This window comes from Nerophis ophidion, linkage group LG13, assembly GCF_033978795.1.
Source record: "Nerophis ophidion isolate RoL-2023_Sa linkage group LG13, RoL_Noph_v1.0, whole genome shotgun sequence".
Classification (NCBI taxonomy): Eukaryota; Metazoa; Chordata; class Actinopteri; order Syngnathiformes; family Syngnathidae; genus Nerophis; species Nerophis ophidion.
The window spans coordinates 44,206,360-44,224,554 of NC_084623.1; the positions used below are offsets into that span (position 1 = coordinate 44,206,360).

The following is an 18,195-nucleotide window of genomic DNA, read 5'->3' on the forward strand; positions in this document are numbered from 1 at the left end:
TGGAACTACAACAAAAAAAGCCCAATGTGTTTAATGCCATTACTGAAGACGCCGCACCAATCCGCCTGTCGATCTCACGATCCACTCTTCCCCCACTCGTGAACAAGAATATTAGGTACTTGAACTCCTCCACTTGGGGCAGGGTCTCTTCCCCAACCCGGTGATGGCACTCCACCCTTTTCCGGGAGAGAACCATGGACTCGGATTTGGAGGTGCTGATTCTCATTCCGGCCGCTTCACACACGGCTGCGAACCGATCCAGTGAGAGCTGAAGATCCCGGCCAGATGAAGCTATCAGGACCACATCATCTACAAAAAGCAGAGACCTGATCCCGCGGCCACCAAACCGGAACCCCTCAACGCCTTGACTGCTCCTAGAAATTTGAAATCGGAATAGTAATCGGAACGTTGTACCGATCCGTTGTGGTGAAGAAGTAGCTGAGCCGGAAGGCAAAGCTCTCAATTTACTGGTCGATCTACGTTCCCATCCTCACCTATGGTCCTGAGCTTTGGGTCATGACCGAAAGGATAAGATCACGGGTACAAGCGGCCGAAATGAGTTTCCTCCGCCGTGTGGCGGGGCTCTCCCTAAGAGATAGGGTGAGAAGCTCTGTCATCCGGGAGGAACTCAAAGTAAAGCCCCTGCTCCTCCACATCGAGAGGAGCCAGATGAGGTGGTTCGGGCATCTGGTCAGGATTCCACCCGAACGCCTCCCGAGGTAGGTGTTTAGGGCACGTCCAACCAGTAGGAGGCCACGGGGAAGACCCAGGACACGTTGGGAAGACTATGTCTCCCGGCTGGCCTGGGAATGCCTCGGGATCCCCCGGGAAGAGCTAGACAAAGTGGCTGGGGAGAGGGAAGTCTGGGCTTCCCTGCTTAGGCTGCTACCCCCGCGACCCGACCTCGGATAAGCGGAAGAAGATGGATGGATGGATGGATGGATGGATGGTGTTTAATGTCTTTTAATTAAAATTTTCTATAAATGTTCTTTGAATTGCAGTAAGAACCATAGGATTAAGGCATCGTAAGAATTTTGGTTAAAATGTGTTCCCCTTTAAAAGTAAAGTCCCAACAATAGTCGCACACACACTAGGTGTGGTGAAATGATCATTTTGCATTAGATGCATCCTCATGTTCACCCCCTGGGAGGTGAGGGGAGCAGGGAGCAGCAGCGGGGGGCCGCGCTTGGGAAACATTTGATGATTCAACCACCCAATTCCAACCCTTGATACTCAGTGCCAAGCAGGGAGGCAATGGGTCCCATTTTTTATAGTCTTTGGCATGCCTCGGTTTGGGGTTTGAACTCATGACCTTCCAGTCTCAGGACGGACACTCTAACCACCGAGCAGGTCTTTATTCTGAATAGTGTTGAAATACATTTTGGCACCGGTAGCAAAATATTGGTATAAGGGCAACCCAAGTCTGCACCATGCAGAATGAGTCGATAACTCCAGCCAAGTATAGCAACATTTCTAAACGCAAATTATTTATCCATGAAAATATTGAGAAGCTGCTGATGGTGTATTTGATGGGAGATACCGTAGAAGTCCACTAATCCACTGTTCAAAGTAAACAGTGGACATTATGATTACATTGTTTTATTAAACTACTGTAGTTGTTCAGAGCATTCAATCGATCTCCACTGGACTGTTCAGTTTGTCGTAACCACCAAGTTATCATGCCAATTTGGTGACGTTTCGCCTATCAACCGAGCAGGTTTCATCAGTTCACGCTCAGAGATTTAGATTGGTCAGATGTAGAAAAAAAAATACATTCGTCTGACCACTTAAAATGTCTTCCAAGACTAGCTGAAGAGTCAATTAAATGCCTTAAGACTAAAGTCAGCAACCTGCTGCTCTCTAGCCGCCCTAGCGCCACCCTAGTGACTCCAGAAGCATCAAAAAATAAACACATTGATAATGGAAAAAGATGGGTGTGGAGGGAAAGTGCGATCAGCGCGCCTGCAGGAGCAAAAGTCACCGCCGCTGTCTATGGGACTGAGGACCAAGCGGGCAAGGGCGGATAATGTGCTGACAGCGAGACACAGCTGGCAGGTGTTTGGATTTCATAGGTGGTACGTGTTAATATAATAATCTGTTGTCTTTAACAGTATGCGGCCGGGAGCAGCGCAAGAGAGAGGATTGGGAGTGACGGCAAGGTCACGACATGCTGAAAGACATTTTGGAAGGATCTTGTGAAAAACATTAAAACTTTGTTAAACCTGCACGCTTGGCTCTTGTACCGTGTCTACAGTGAAGCTGCGAGGAAGCGACTTTCCCAATGTGGAAAATGTTTTTTTATTTGAGGACAAACATGACACACACCTTCCAATTGTTAGAAAGCCCACTGTTTAATATGTTTGTGTGTATGCTGCACTGATGAGAGTATTTGGTGAACATCGTTTTGTCCTACTAATTTCGGGGGTTCTTGAACTCACCATAGTGTGGACTGCGACGCAACAGTTTGTTTACATGTGCTGCTCACTGCTCCCCTCACCTCCCAGGGGGTGATCAAGGGTGATGGGTCAAATGCAGAGAATAAGTTTGCCACACCTAGTGTGTGTGTGACAATCATTGCTACTTAAACTTAAAAAATTATTCCATTCCTTCTTTGTCTCATTTTGTCCACCAAAAGTTTCATGCTGTGCGCGATCGCACTAAGGTGCGTTTTGTTGATGTTATTGAATTGTTGGAGTGCTAATTAGGCCATTTAGGCTAGTTGTATGTACATATTGCATCATTATGCCTCATTTGTAGGTATATTTGAGCTTATTTAATTTCCTTTACCTGTATCCTCTTTGTATATAATTTAGTTTTGCATGTCTCATGACACATTATCTCTATGTAATATTGGTTGCATTTCAGATATTTGTTTGTGTGCCATGTTGTTCCAGACCACAGCAAACATTACCTAGCTTGCCAAAGATTGTAATAAATCTGTTGAAAGAAGACACACATATCTATACATTTGGCCATTAAAAGCCAGTAATTTCCAGGAGTTATCTCACCTTCTAAGTAGCCTCTGATCTACCAATGGTTTCTAATGTTGTAAAAAATATGTAGAATAAATCTTACATTTCAACAAAGATTTTCTTCAGCCTGCGACACATAGTCATTTTGATAGTAGGCTATTATAGTTACCAGAGACACTTACGTCATGTGCTGCCTTCATTATAGGACTTATATAAGGCTTTTCATTTTTTGCGGCACCAGACAGATACTTTTTAAAAATATTTTTTGTCCAATACGGCTCTTTCAATGTTTTGGGTTGCCGACCCCTGCCTTAAGATTACGATGATCTGTATGAATGAAAACATCGAGAGCAGGCGAGTCCAAAGTGTGGCCCCCAGCTAATTTGTTAATGGCCCCCGTCCATTCTAAAAAATACTATGATAAAAATTTTAAACATAAAAGAGTGTAATAAAAGAGTAAACAGAGACACGTAACAAGAAAAAGTTGCAGTATTGACACTAATAACACAAAGCTGCCATGTGGACTGTTATTGATCTGCTGAAGGCTCCAATTACTTCACTGGAACAATTTCACTTTAAAATATTTTGGGGGGATAATATTGCATATTTTGTGCGGAACAAAGTTTTCTTTCACAAAACGGGCATCAAACAAACAAAAAAGTATGAAAAAAATGATAAAATCAGACTACAGACTTTAAGCGTTAAAAGTAAATAAATAAATGATAAATGGGTTGTACTTGTATAGCGCTTTTCTACCTTCAAGGTACTTAAAGCGCTTTGAAAGGTAAAAAAAGATAAATACACATTTAGCTTATTTTCAACACTTCTTCCTTTTTTTTATTGTTATGAATTATTGACCTATTTAGGGTTTCAATTACTTCACGTCAAATATTCCACTTAGAAATGTTTTGGAGGAAAAATGATGCACAGTTTGTGTAATTGCCATATAAATAAGGGTTTCGACATAAAGGCCATAAACATAAAAAACTAAATTCAAAAAAATGTTACAACGACAGACAGACCTGAAGTTGATCTCAAGATTCAAGCGTTAAATGAAAAAAATAATAATTTATGACTTATTTCTAACATATTTATGACTGACACACTTCTGTAGACCGGGGACCAAACTTAAAGAAAGCCATAAAGGTAAAAAAACAACAACTATTGTATTGCTTTTGAAAAAGAAAAATATCAAAATGGCCCCGGCATACTTTGCGGCCCATAGTGGAAAAAGTTAGGACACCCCTGATCTAAAGTGTCTGTGGACCGTTTGTAGTACATACTGTAGTACACTCTATTGCAGGCCTGGGCAATTATTTTACTCGGGGGGCCAGATTTAGATAAACAAGTGTGTATGGGGGCTGGTATATCTATTTTTAGGAACACTAATACAAAAACTCACAATAATGATTGAAAGCTAAAAACGGAATGGAATTTGACATTTTTTTTTATTGAATGAGACACCCAGAATGTACATGAAAATAAAGAATGCGGGTTTACAATATCAATTATGAATGATAAAACACTGAATATTGACAACATATTTTACAATCAACAGAAATGCAACCAAAATGCAACAGTGAAAAAACCCCCACTTACAATCTGAGATATCTCATAGTGACCATAGTAAGTAATTAGATGACCATAGTAACTAATTAGATGACCAAAGTATCTAGTATATGATGCAGATTCCAAGCATTGAAGTCTTTAGTATAGTTGAAAACTTCCAGTCATTAGAAAACATGACTGCACATCATAATGGGATGGTTTCCTGTGGACGGGACTCTAGCTGCTGTCTTGGATCCGCTTTGAACTGAACTCTCGCAGCTGTGTTGGAGCCACTATGGATTGAACTTTCACAGTATCATGTTAGACCCGCTCGACATCCATTGCTTTCGGTCCCCCAGAGGGGGGGAAAGGGGGGGGGTTGCCCCCTTCTGAGGTCCTCTCCAAGGTTTCTCATAGTCAGCATTGTCACTGGCGTCCCACTGGATGTGAATTCTCCCTGCCCACTGGGTGTGAGTTTTCCTTGCCCTTTTGTGGGTTCTTCCGAGGATGTCGTAGTCGTAATGGTTTGTACAGTCCTTCGAGACATTTGTGATTTAGGGCTATATAAATAAACATTGATTGATGATTGATGATAATGGCAGCTACACTTTCCATCTTAAACATCTAAAATTATCTGGGAATGTCCGGCGGGCCCGATTGAAAAGCTCAACGGGCCGCATGTGGCTCCCGGGCCTTAAATTGCCCAGGTCTGCTTTAATGTGTAGTTTTCATACAATATTTTGTATCTAAATGTTTTTTTATTTGAAATAGGCACATTACATGGAACAATTGTGCTGTTTTGAGGGGGCCAAGCATCGATTAATTTAATTTTGATTCATTTTGGTGTTTTGCAATACAAGTTCTTTAATGTGCGAGCTGTGTCACAGAACGAATGACTGATCGGACTTTGTTTGGATAAGGGTTTGATTAAGGGTGTATTTTGGGTCCTGGGCACAACATTAAAGTGCATCCGGCAGTGGAGGCTCTTCTATGGGGTCTTGGGGCCCTAAGAGTTTAACCCAGGGGCGCTCACACTTTTTCTGCAGGCGAGCTACTTTTCAATTGACCAAGTCGAGGAGATCTACCTCATTCGTATTTATAATTTATATTTATTTATTTATGAAAGAGACATTTTTGTTAACAAGTTAATGGTGTTTAATGATAATACAAGCATGTTTAACACACATAGATTCCTTTCTTTCATGAAGACAAGAATATAAGTTGGTGTATTTGATTCTGATGACTTGCATTGATTGGAATTAGACAGTGGTGCTGATAACGTCCGCATTTTCAAATGGAAGAAAAAAAAAGTCCTCCTTTCTGTCCAATACCACATGAAAGTGGTTGGATTTGGCATCTCATTTGTCCAACTTGCATACTCGTTTTTAAACACTTTGTTATGAGAGTAGCATATGTGTGTGGCCCTTTAATGTCTGGCAGCAGTTGAGTGACGTCAGTGAGAGTGCGGGTGGGCAAGCAAGTGAGAAAGCGGTCGTTGAGGGCGGGGGAGAAATACATTGGCATCAAACTCCGTAGCTTGCTAGCTTGTGCACGCTAGCTTTCTGAGACTCTTATTTTGTTAGTACAGGCAGGATGAAACAGGTCTTTTATGGTGAAGACAGGAACTGTGCTGTCGGGAGTTTTGACAGCAGGTACGGAGTCTCTAGAAATAAAATGTGTTTCTCTGCGTCCGCCCTGTTAGTGATTTTTTTCTTAAATATGAGCTTGCAGCAGCCAGCGTCATCTCACAAGATCCTCGGGTGCCGAGAATGTCAAACAACTGATGAAAGTGAAGTCTTGGTATGATTGATGATTGCTCATTCTTATGTCTATTTTTTAATGCCTGGCTTGAGATCGACTGACACACATCATAGTCACTGACCCAAGTTTCGTACTCCATCCACAATGGAGTGACAATTTGCCACCTAACGGATTCCTTAATGTGTAAACATAACCAGTTTGACTTTTGAAATTATACTTCCTATTGGCTTTCTAAAAATAGTAACAGATAGATTACCCTGTTCATCTTGTAAAAACTGTAGTGTCGAGCAACTTTTTCTTGGTTATATTCCAGTGAAACCTTGATATTTCGATTTACCCATTTATAAAATCCTTATAATTCGGTCTTTGATGCTGACTAAAACAAACAAACTGTTTGTCCCCTGAAAAAGTCCAGATGACTAAAATGCTTAAAAAGGTCCATTAAGTCATGCCACAAGGCATTTTTACTGATGAAGAAAGTGCCTTGATTTTTTTTTTGTATTGATTTTTTTGCCGTTAGAAATATTAAAATTACACTTAAACTGTATTGTTGCAAAATATTAAGTGACACGCTTATTTGTTTAATATTGTAATATAATAACTGGTTTTGGTATCTCATTAACCATAAAACTGTTTTGACAAGATTATGTAGACACACACATGAGTTTAGAAAAGGGAAAATAACACTCTTTCTGTTTTTAATCTTGTAGGAAACCCTGCATCTAACATATTGAGGACTAATGTCAATTTCTCATAATGCGAGCTGTAAAAATCTATACTGTATGGTATGTATATATTTTTTTACACATTTGTTTATGTTTTCATGGGTAGCAGTGAGAGGATTGCATTTGCTTTTTGTCATAAATTAAACGTTTTATTGTGATTACTGTACTTTCTGTTATTCTGTTAGGGGTGCAAGTTTCCGCAAAAGCTGCTACTGTATCTCTGACATTTTTTTTTTTTTTTAAATACACACCATGTTAATAATATGTCCTGAAGAAATCCCATAGTTCTATTACCTCTGCCGTGAGGTCATGTGATCGCAGGGGTTGTTTTTTCTGTTAGTTGGTTAGCGACGTGACTCAAAAAAGTTATGGGCAGATAATTCATGGAAGGAAACATCCAAAAAATGTTAAAAGGAACAAGTGATTAGATTTTGTGGGCGTTCCAAATCATTTGCACAACGTGTGTATGCTAGAGGCCCTGCCTCCCCCCACAGAGACAAATAAAATTATTGACCGACAAAAGGGTTCACTCGTTTTTTAAAAATTTGCTATAAAACCAACACGCCCGGTTGCTGAGACCCATCCAAAGAGTGAACTCTCTTCAGACACGTTTGAAAGAGACAGACGTAAAAAACAAACACTAATTTGGACATTGCAAATTAAGTTATGCGTCCTCAATTCGGAAGTTATGGAGTCACAGGGGTCTGTTTGTCTGTCTGTTAGCAACGTCGCTCGTAAAGTTACGGGTGGACTTAAAATAAAACCTCCAGCAAATGTCAGAAATGTGATCATGAATAAGTAGTTCGACTTCGGACACATTTTTAAGATATGTGGATGCTAGTAGACCTGCCTCCACTCACAGAGACAAAGAGAGCGATTAGAGACCAACTGATTAGATTTTGGGGGTGATCCGGATCCCCGTCTGGATTCAGGATTTGTAAAACGATTCCTTACTATCGGGAGATAAGGCCTGGTCGAAGTGTTTCTGGTTGCCATTACTGTATTATCGTTATTAGACTCTTAATTGTTTTGTTTTTGTCTTTTTGCCATTCTTTGTGGACAATCCTGGAGGAAGAACTGATTGGGGACAACTTGAGTGGCGCATTATCCCTTGAGTAAAATGGCTTGTTTATTTTGCAGCTTGTTAATGATCTTTCTTCTTAAATTAGTATAATTGTTACACTATCCATCCATCCATCCATCCATCCATCCATCAATCTTCTACCGCTTTCCACATTCGGGGTGGCCGGGGGTGCTGGAGCCTATCTCAGCTGTATTATTACAATCATTTATTTTCCGTTTTTTATTTCCAGCCTCATCCGTTTAGCAGATTATTATATTCATATTGTCGCCCGAATGCAGCTGAGAGAGGCTCCGGCACCCCCCGCCACCCCAAAAGGAACAAGCGGTTGAAAATGGATGGATAGATGGATGTATATATTTTAAGGGTGTAACGGTACGTGTATTTGTATAGAACCGTTTTGGTACGGGGGTGCACCGAACGAGTTTCTATCCTAAAGTCTTAACAAGCTGCTCTGCTTCTTCTGCCTCTGTCTCAGCACCCAGCATTGTCCCATCCACACAACCATCTGATTGGTTACATATATAGCGGTAACAGCCAATCAGCAGTGCGTATTCAGAGCGCATGTAGTAAATACTTCAGCGTCGAGCAGGTAGGTGTTTAGCAGGTGAGCGTAAGGCAGCGCACTCTCCCCAAATGATACTAAACACCTCCCAGTCAACTACTACTAACATCACTATGAGCCTGTTGACCTTCTAGAAACTTAAACTGCAGCTCAGCTCGCTCGCAGTTCTGGCTTGAGGTGAAGGCTAATTAGATTTTAGCATAACGTTAGCTCATTTTTGCGGTGTGTGTGTGTGTCTGTGTGTGTGTTTTACGGACAGAAAAGCTTTGAATGGCAGGGTCCCTGCTATCACATGTTGATAAAAACATAACATTTACATAATAATAATCAACTACAGGCTTCCCAAATACTGTAATAAACTAAACATGATGAGTTGACTTGAAACAGTTGCACTTTTTATATGTAGAAGAAACGTTTTATCATTTTATTTAATCCGAGCAACAATTTGAGGCAGTTTAATGTTGATTAACGTGATCAGAATTATTATAGTGTTCCCAATGTTAAAAGGATAAAACCATTGTTTACAAATTTGGTACATAAATAACCCCCAAAATTATATTTTGTTGTTTTCTTACTGTACTGAAAATGAACCGAACCGTGACCTCTAAACCGAGGTACGTACCGAACCGAAATTTTTGTGTACCGTTACACCTCCTAATATATTTCCATTATTTTATGACTTTCCATACGGCTTGTCCTCATTAGGGCCACGGGTGTGCTGGAGCCAGTCCCAGCCGACTTCAGGCGAGAGGCGGGGTGCATCCTGGACTGGCCGCAATCCAGATCACACGGCACAAATAAACAAACATTACCACTCACATTCACACCTATGCATGGTTTGGAAACTCCGATCAGCCGAATATACTGTATGTTGCGTAAACGCCACACAGAGACGTCCAAACCGAGATTCGAACCCACAAACCCTCTCTAACCACTAGCACACCGCGCCGGCGTCATTTGCACATTTGCAGCGACTAATTCATGCATCCTCGCGGTCTCCTCAGACATTTTCTTCACCACAAAAGAACCTGCAAAACATTATTTTCTCTCTCCTCAAGATAGCCTTTGCACCACTTGTGCCACTCTCCTTCACAATTGTATGTGCTTTCCACATCTCCTCCCACCTTTTCTTCTCTTTTACTCCTTTCTTTTTTTTTCTTTTTCTTAAAGACCCCCCCTGCCGGCCCTGCTTCTGTGTTCACACTTCTCAGAGCATGTGCCCTTGGAAGCCCGTGGCGGGAACAAAGAGGTCAGAGAAAGGGGAAAAAAAAAAATCAATTCCATGCTGAGAGTAATGCCAGTCGTGCCATCCTCAGCTTCCAGCATGCTTATTATCTAATAAGAGCAAGCGACGGAGCCCATCTGGCTGACATCCACTAATTGAATCTACAATGGCTGTCTCATCCTTATGTATGTTAATCAGACATCTCACATATTGAATTTATGGTGAACTGAGGAATGAACTGCAATGGTGATCTAACCAGTGGTTCTCAACCTTTTTTCAGTGATGTACCCACTGTGCACATTTTTTTTAATTCAAATACCCCCTAATCAGAGCAAAGCATTTTTGGTTGAAAAAAAACAGAGATACATAAGTAAAATACAGCACTATGTCATCAGTTTTTGATTTAATAAATTGTATAACAGTGCAAAATATTGCTCATTTGTAGTGGTCTTTCTTGAACTATTTGGGAAAAAAAATATGCAAAAAAACTAAAAACTTGTTGAAAAATAAACAAGTGATTAAATTATAAATAAAGATTTCTACACATTAAAGCAGGGGTCAGGAACATTTTTGGCTGAGAGAGCCAAAAAAGCCAAATATTTAAAAATGTATTTCCGTAAGAGCCATATAATATTTTTTTTAACACTGAACACAACTAAACGCGTGCATTTTTAAGTAAGACCAACATTTTTAGAGTATAATAGGTCTCTTATTCTTTGTAATAATAATTCTGAAGCTAACTGTGGAGGAGGCGTGGCCTGCCGGCCTGCAGTGAACTGGGATGTGCCAGGACCGGCATCTGAATAAGCGACAGGTGCGTAGACGGCCCAGCTGGGCCTTGTATTTAATCACCTGTCGCTCTGTTATAAGCAGCAGCCAGGAGGAGAGATGGAGTTGGGGCTGGAACCAGAGCACGAGCGAAAACGAAAGAGAAAAAGACAATTGCTGGAAAGCAACTGAGAGACTTATAGAAAAATAAAACAATCTTGTAACCCTGAAACAGGCACTCCTGTCGATGCTTGGTGGTCTGCAGAACCCCTAGGAGGGCAAGCCCCACACTAACCAATAATAAATAAATAACTTCTGACCATTAACGCAACTTCTTGAACAGGTGCGGTAGAAAACTGATGGATGGATTAAAAATGCATGAGAATGTTCTATATTTTGAACATTATTTTTAACACTGGGATTACAAGTGGGTTTATTCATTACTTATCGTGTTAAGCAATGCCAGCTCAGATTTATCCGAGAGCCAGATGCAGTCATCAAAAGAGCCACATCTGGCTCCCGAGCCTTAGGTTCCCTACCCCTGCATTAAAGTAATCATCAACTTGAAGTGCCCTTTTTGGGGATTGTAATAGAGATCCATCTGGATTCATGAACTTAATTCTAAACATTTCTTCACAATAAAAGAACTCTTTAACATCAATATTTATGGAACATGTCCACAAAAAATCTAGCTGTCAACACTGAATATTGCATTGTGGCATTTCTTTTCACAGTTTATGAACTTAGATTCATATTTTGTTGAAGTATTATTCAATAAATATATTTATAAAGGATTTTTGAATTGTTGCTATTTTTAGAATATGTTTTAAAAATCTCACGTACCCCTTTGGCATACCTTCAAGTACCCCCATTGGAGAACCACTGATCTATACAATATATGGACAAACATATTTGGAAGTCTGGTAAAATGGACTACAATTAGAACAATGGATTGGAAGGTAACCTGTCTTGAATTTTTGCTCCATTTCCACCCATATATGAGTCTTTTCCCCCTCATTTTTAGGATTTTGTATGCTTCCTACTGGGGTTGTACAGTATACCTGTATTAATATAGTACCGTGATACTAATGAATCATATCTGGTACAATACCGTCTCTGAAACGTACCGGTCCCGCAACCCCCCGACGTGACATTGCTGGTTTACGAGCAGACGAGCATGTTCGGCGGCACACAATCACGGAGTACTTACAAGCAGACAGAGTGTGCAGACAGAAATGGGAGAACAGACGCATTTTGGCTTAAAAAATAACGATAAAGGTAAAGTTATAACACTGAAACGCCCTCAGGAAGAGATGCTTTAAGACATGGCGAGCAACTCATGTCCATCCGCCATCGGCAGTGTTTTAGCTACTTCTACATCACTAATCCTGGTCTCCATGGCGACAAATAAAGTACGTTTTTTACATGTATCATTATCACTGCAGGACGAGGAATGGCTAAATACGCTTCACTACACACCCTAGCTCATCGGCATCAAAATGTACACAGACGCCATTGGTGGATCTACACATAACATCCACTGTAATGATATCAAGTACAGGCACGTATCTAGTCAATACTACTGTAATTACGCTGATATTTTTTGGCATCACAACATCTTTTGTTTTAAAAAAAATATATATTATGTTTATAAACTCAGGAAATATGTACCTGGACACATGAGGACTTTGGATATGACCAATGTATGATCCTGTAACGACTTGGTATCGGATTGATACCCAAATTTGTGGTATCATCCGAAAACTATTGTAAAGTATCAAACAACAGAAGAATAAGTGATTATTCCATTTTAACAGTAGTGTAGAAATAACATGTTAAAAGAGAAAGTAAGCAGATATTAACAGTAAATGAACAAGTAGATTAATAATTAATTTTCTACCACTTGTCCTTAAAAATGTTACTGCATACGTCAGCAGACTAATTAGGAGCCTTTGTTTGTTTACTTACTCCTAAAAGATAAGTTGTCTAGTTTGTTCACTATTTTACTTAAGGACTTAACTGCAATAAGAAACATATGTTTAATGTAGCCTAAAATTTTTTGTTAAAATAATGTCAATAATGCAATTTTTTTGGGGTCCCCTTTATTTAGATAAGTACCGAAATAATTTTACTACCGGTACCAAAATAGCGGGGTGTGTGTATATTGTCAAGTATGTAAGTATGTATATATATATATATATATATATATATATATATATATATATATATATATATATATATATCCATCCATCCATCCATCCATCCATCCATCCATCCATCCATCCATCATCTTCCGCTTATCCGGGGGCAGCAGCCTAAGCCCTATCTCCGGCCACTTCGTCTAGCTCTTCCCGGGGGATCCCGAGGCGTTCCCAGGCCAGCCGGGAGACATAGTCTTCCCAACGTGTCCTGGGTCTTCCCCGTGGCCTCCTACCAGCTGGACGTGCCCTAAACACATCCCTAGGGAGGCGTTCGGGTGGCATCCTGACCAGATGCCCGAACCACCTCATCTGGCTCCTCTCGATGTGGAGGAGCAGCGGCTTTACTTTGAGTTCCTCCCGGATGGCAGAGCTTCTCACCCTATCTCTAAGGGAGAGCTTCGCCACACGGCGGAGGAAACTCATTTCGGCCGCTTGTACCCGTGATCTTATCCTTTCGGTCATGACTCAAAGCTCATGACCATAGGTGAGGATGGGAACGTAGATCGACCGGTAAATTGAGAGCTTTGCCTTCCGGCTCAGCTCCTTCTTCACCACAACGGATCGATACAACGTCCGCATTACTGAAGACGCCACACCGATCCGCCTGTCGATCTCACGATCCACTCTTCCCTCACTCGTGAACAAGACTCCTAGGTACTTGAACTCCTCCACTTGGGGCAGGGTCTCCTCCCCAACCCGTAATATATATATATATATATATATATATATATATATATATGTATATATATATATATATATATACATACAAACAGTCCGTTCATGAATGAGTATATCCGTTCGGCCACCGTGTTCAATAGAAAAGTCTGATTTACACAATTTGCAGGCAGCATACCCCTTCCCCTTCGAGCTGTCCTGGATGAACGGTAATTTTTTTCTCCAATCATTTTGGAACTTGCAAGCATACTTCTTCTTAATAGTCATCGCCATGTCTCTTCTTCGTTCTTCTGCTTCGTCTCTGTTATGTTTTTGGACATTACTACTTGCCGTCGTTTTGAAACAATGCATGACTGGAATCCGGATGCTGTGTGTCAGTGTATTAACGTGCCGGCTGGAATAAACACACAATGAGAAATAGCTCCTTTATGGGGTTATAGATAAACCTATGGATAACGGAGACATATACAATAGTATTCTTTTTAGGAGAGAGGACGCTAAAGGCAGTGCCTTTAAGGCACGTCCCCAATATTGTTGTCCAGGTAGAAATCGGGAGAAATTCCAGAGAATGGTTGCCCCGGGAGATTTTCGGGAGGGCACTGAAATTCGGGAGTCTCCCAGGAAAATTGGTTGGCAAGTATGCTCATGGATGATCGGTTTTGGAATTGACAGCATAAAAACCTTGATAGAACATCCCCAAATTTTGCTGTGTATGTTGCGGTCAGTGTTGGTCTCGAAGTCGCACAGGTAAAATTACAATTAATGTCAAACAACAAAGACATAGTGCAGCAAGGAAGTGCACAGGAAGCATAAACACTTCAACGAGGGAACGCACAAAGGCAAGCAAAGCAAAACAATGATTAAGGTGCCGGAATATAAAGAATTGTGATTAGCATCCAGGGACAAGTGTGTCCTGATTGCCAATCAGAGCCAGGTGAGGGAGTCAGACCAGAGAAGTGGTTGCAAATAAAACAAACAGGAAGCGGAAGGAAAAATAAGAGCACTAACAAGAACAAATACAGAAACTTGAGGAAACAAACACAAATCCAAGATGGTCTGTCTATTCAAGTTCAGCTGACATTTATTGTATGGAAAATAACCCATTTTATGTTTTGTTTAAAAAGAAAAAACAGCAACATTTAATAAATTACTATTATAACATCGGGTCTGGTTCAAACATAGATATGAGGTCTTTAATTTGATTTGCTGTTGTACTCTGTCTCAAAGTGTTAACATGTGCTCAATGTTTCCTTACCGTTATTGCTATGTTGTCTATTACCATTGTTGGTATTGTTCATTCTTCCTACATTGTTGATACAACTTATTGTTACAGTTTAATAATTATTGTTACATGTGGTAATGCCAACTTTATATAAAATTTGCATTATAATCTTTGAACAAAGTAACAGTGAAACTCAATGTATTAATCACTGTATGGAGAACTGGGGTATTCACACTCGCTTTCAGGCAAAACTGGACAATCATGCTTACATACTGTACATTACCTTTTGCATTATATTATGAATAATATTGTGTGTTTTCCACCTCAGTGTTTTCCAACCTTTTTTGAGCCAAGACACATTTTTTGCGTTGAAAAAATCCGGAGGCACACCACCAGCAGAAATCATTAAAAAAAACAGAACTCAGTAGACAGTAAAAAGTCATTGTAGCAATTGCTGGATATGACTTTAAAGCATAACCAAGCATGCATCATTATAGCTCTTGTCTCAAAGTAGGTGTACTGTCACCACTTGTCACTACACACCGTGACTTATTTTGAGTTTTTTGGTGTTTTCATGTGTATAGTGTTTTAGTTCTGGTCTTGCGCTCCAATTTTGGTGGCTTTTTCTCTTTTGTTGGTATTTTCCTGTAGTAGTTTCATGTCTTCCTTTGAGCGATATTTTCCGCATCTGCTTTGTTTTAGCAATCAATAATATTTCAGTTGTTTTTATCCTTCTTTGTGGGGACATTGTTGATTGTCATGTCATGTTCGGATGTACATTGTGGACACAGTCTTTGCTCCTCTGTAAGTCTTTGCTGTCGTCCAGCATTCTGTTTTTGTTTACTTTGTAGCCAGTTCAGTTTTAGTTTCGTTCTGCATAGCCTTCCCTAAGCTTCAATGCCTTTTATTATGGGCACTGACCTTTTGTTTATTTTTGATTTAAGCATTACATACATTTTTACCTGCAAGCTGCCTACCGCTGTTTCCGACATCTACATAGCAATTAGCTACCTACTGCCACCTACTGGTATGGAAGAGTATTACACGTTTACTCTGCCGCGCTCTAGACAGCACCGACACTCAACAAAAACACATCATTTGCGGACTATAATTACTGCTTTGCAAATTATATTTTTAACCCAAAAAGGTGAAATTAGCTAATCCCTCACGGCCCACCAGACTATCTCACAGTGGTTGAAAAACACTGGTTTACCTTGTATTTTTGTTTTTTTTTATGTCATTGCCTGAAATAAATGAAAAAATAAAATAAAGAAAAAAAATATATGGGCCTTTAAGGGGTCAAAATAATAAAAATTTGGTATTTTTTACCTGGACTTTGAATGAAAAAAATAAATACATTGATAATATATTTTTAATGGTGTTATACCCATTTAAATATTCATCCTATTGTTGTCCTTACCATTGCATGCACTGCAAAAAGTGAAATCTAAGTAAGATTAAATATCTTAAAAAAGGGTGATGTTTGCTTTTTTTTCTGTTTGATAAGATAATTCTTCTCACTATGCAGATTTTATGTTTGTGTTTTACTCGTTTCACGGGTTTTGGTCCTTAAGTATCTCAGTAAGATATTACAGCTTGTTGCTGAGATTTTATGACTTAGATTGAGTAAAACATGCTTGAAACTGGAATATCAACTGTTGCAAAGCTTTGTATAAAACTACTTTTTTAAAGTAATAATTATTTACTTCAAGCATGCACGAAAAATCATGACGCCGAGCGCATATAATTATGTCAAGATAATTGCACTAGCATTTACCTAATTTAAGAATATTTTTCCACGTATTGAGCAAAAAGGTCTCTTTTTTTTCTACCACAAAAAGTGCACTTGTTATTAGTGTGAATATACTTATTTTAAGGTATTTTTGGGTTCATTGAGGTTAGCTAATTTTACTTGTTTTGGAAAGTCTTGACAAGCCAAATTTTCTTGTTCTATTTGCAGAAAAAATTACTTAGTTCAAATAAAATACCCCTATTTTTTGTATTTTTTTTCTTGTTTTGAACACTGACTTTCTGCAGTGTGAGGTGTTTGAAATTAAATGTCAAGACCTAAGTGTGCTGCAACATTTGTCCACTTTGCATGGTTTTCAAGTCCGTGAGAGGCCAAAATAAAAACACTCCAGTAAAATAAAGAAGCATGATTACTACATACCTGCATTCTCTCCAGCATATCGAAGAACTCTGCGGACTGAAAGAGAGAAAAAAGGGAATTGTTAGAAACCGACGACGAAAGCCCGCCATCAAACACGAGATTGGTATCTTGACACCGAACGCAAACAGTAATTTCTAAATGTAAACATCTTACTCTGCACTGAGTCTGCAACTGGAGTTGACTATGTTCTTGCAGTATTAGCACAAGCCAGTCAAGAGGGCAGCGCCCTTTTTTCACACCCGTGTGCACGCACTCTGATAAGCAGCAACTTCCTCCAAGAGGAACACACACACACACACACACACATACACAAACACACACACATGTGCGTCCCTGAATGCATTTACATGGCCTCCTCCTGGGGTTGCCACCTTGTCACACAAACAAGCTGCCAGGGTGAAAATGGCCAGCATGCTTTGTGTCTTCGCCTGCAGGCTTCAACACGTGTGGAGGAAGTATTGACTGTTACGCAAGCGCACGTGAAACCATGGGGACCAAAAAAAGAACCAACAGAAAAAAAAAAACCCTTCCCACTTTAAAGGGCAGTATTATCGGAAACAATTCCTGAACATCCAATTTAGTGAAGTGAATTATATTTACCGTATTTCTTTGAATTGCCGCCGGGGCGCTAATTAATTTAAAACCTCTTCTCACTCCTGCGCTTACCAAAGGCATGCGGTAAAAGTAAGCATGCGCTTATTTTAAAACCTTTTCTCACTCCGGCACTTACCAAAGGCATGTGGTAAATTTTTTAGTGTGATGTAAGCTTGGACCTTAAATCCTACTGAATAGCTCTTAATCTTCTTGCCTTTATGCGATTTCAAATTAACGGTATTGAAATCAGCCTCCTCCATTTTGAAAATGATGACAGGGGAAGTGTCACTTGTGACGTCACGAGTTTGACTAGGCGTTAATACTAAGCATGCGCTAATTATTTTGCGAAGCGAGTTTGACCCGGCAGTAATTCAAGGCATGCGCATACTATATGCCCTACGGCAATTCAAGGAAATACGGTATATTTATATATAGCGCTTTTCTCTAGTGACTGAACGCGCTTTACATAGTGAAACCCAATATCTAAGTTACATTTAAACCAGTGTGGGTGGCACTGGGAGCAGGTGGGTGAAGTGTTTTTCCCAAGGACACAACGGCAGTGACTACACTGCAAAAACTGAAATCTAAGTAATAGGGCTGCGAATCTTTGGGTGTCCCACAATTCGATTCAATATTGATTTTTGGGGTCTCGATTCGATTATAAATCGATTTTTTCGATTCAACGCGA

The 18,195-nt window shown here is 40.0% G+C and overlaps 1 protein-coding gene across 15 annotated transcripts in view; it reads right to left on the reverse strand.

Annotated features, from left to right (window-relative positions):
• The window catches only part of LOC133564596 (rap1 GTPase-activating protein 2-like), a 314,916-nt gene that overhangs the window by 48,539 nt on the left and 248,182 nt on the right, over positions 1-18,195 (reverse strand). For 13 of the 15 annotated variants that reach the window (XM_061919002.1, XM_061919001.1, XM_061918997.1 and 10 more), the window contains one exon: positions 16,914-16,949. In XM_061919002.1, the coding sequence (XP_061774986.1) occupies positions 16,914-16,949 (36 nt within the window). Of the gene's footprint in view, positions 1-16,913; positions 16,950-17,066; positions 17,304-18,195 lie in introns of those variants that run through there. The other 2 variants (XM_061919008.1, XM_061919010.1) reach the window with 2 other exon arrangements.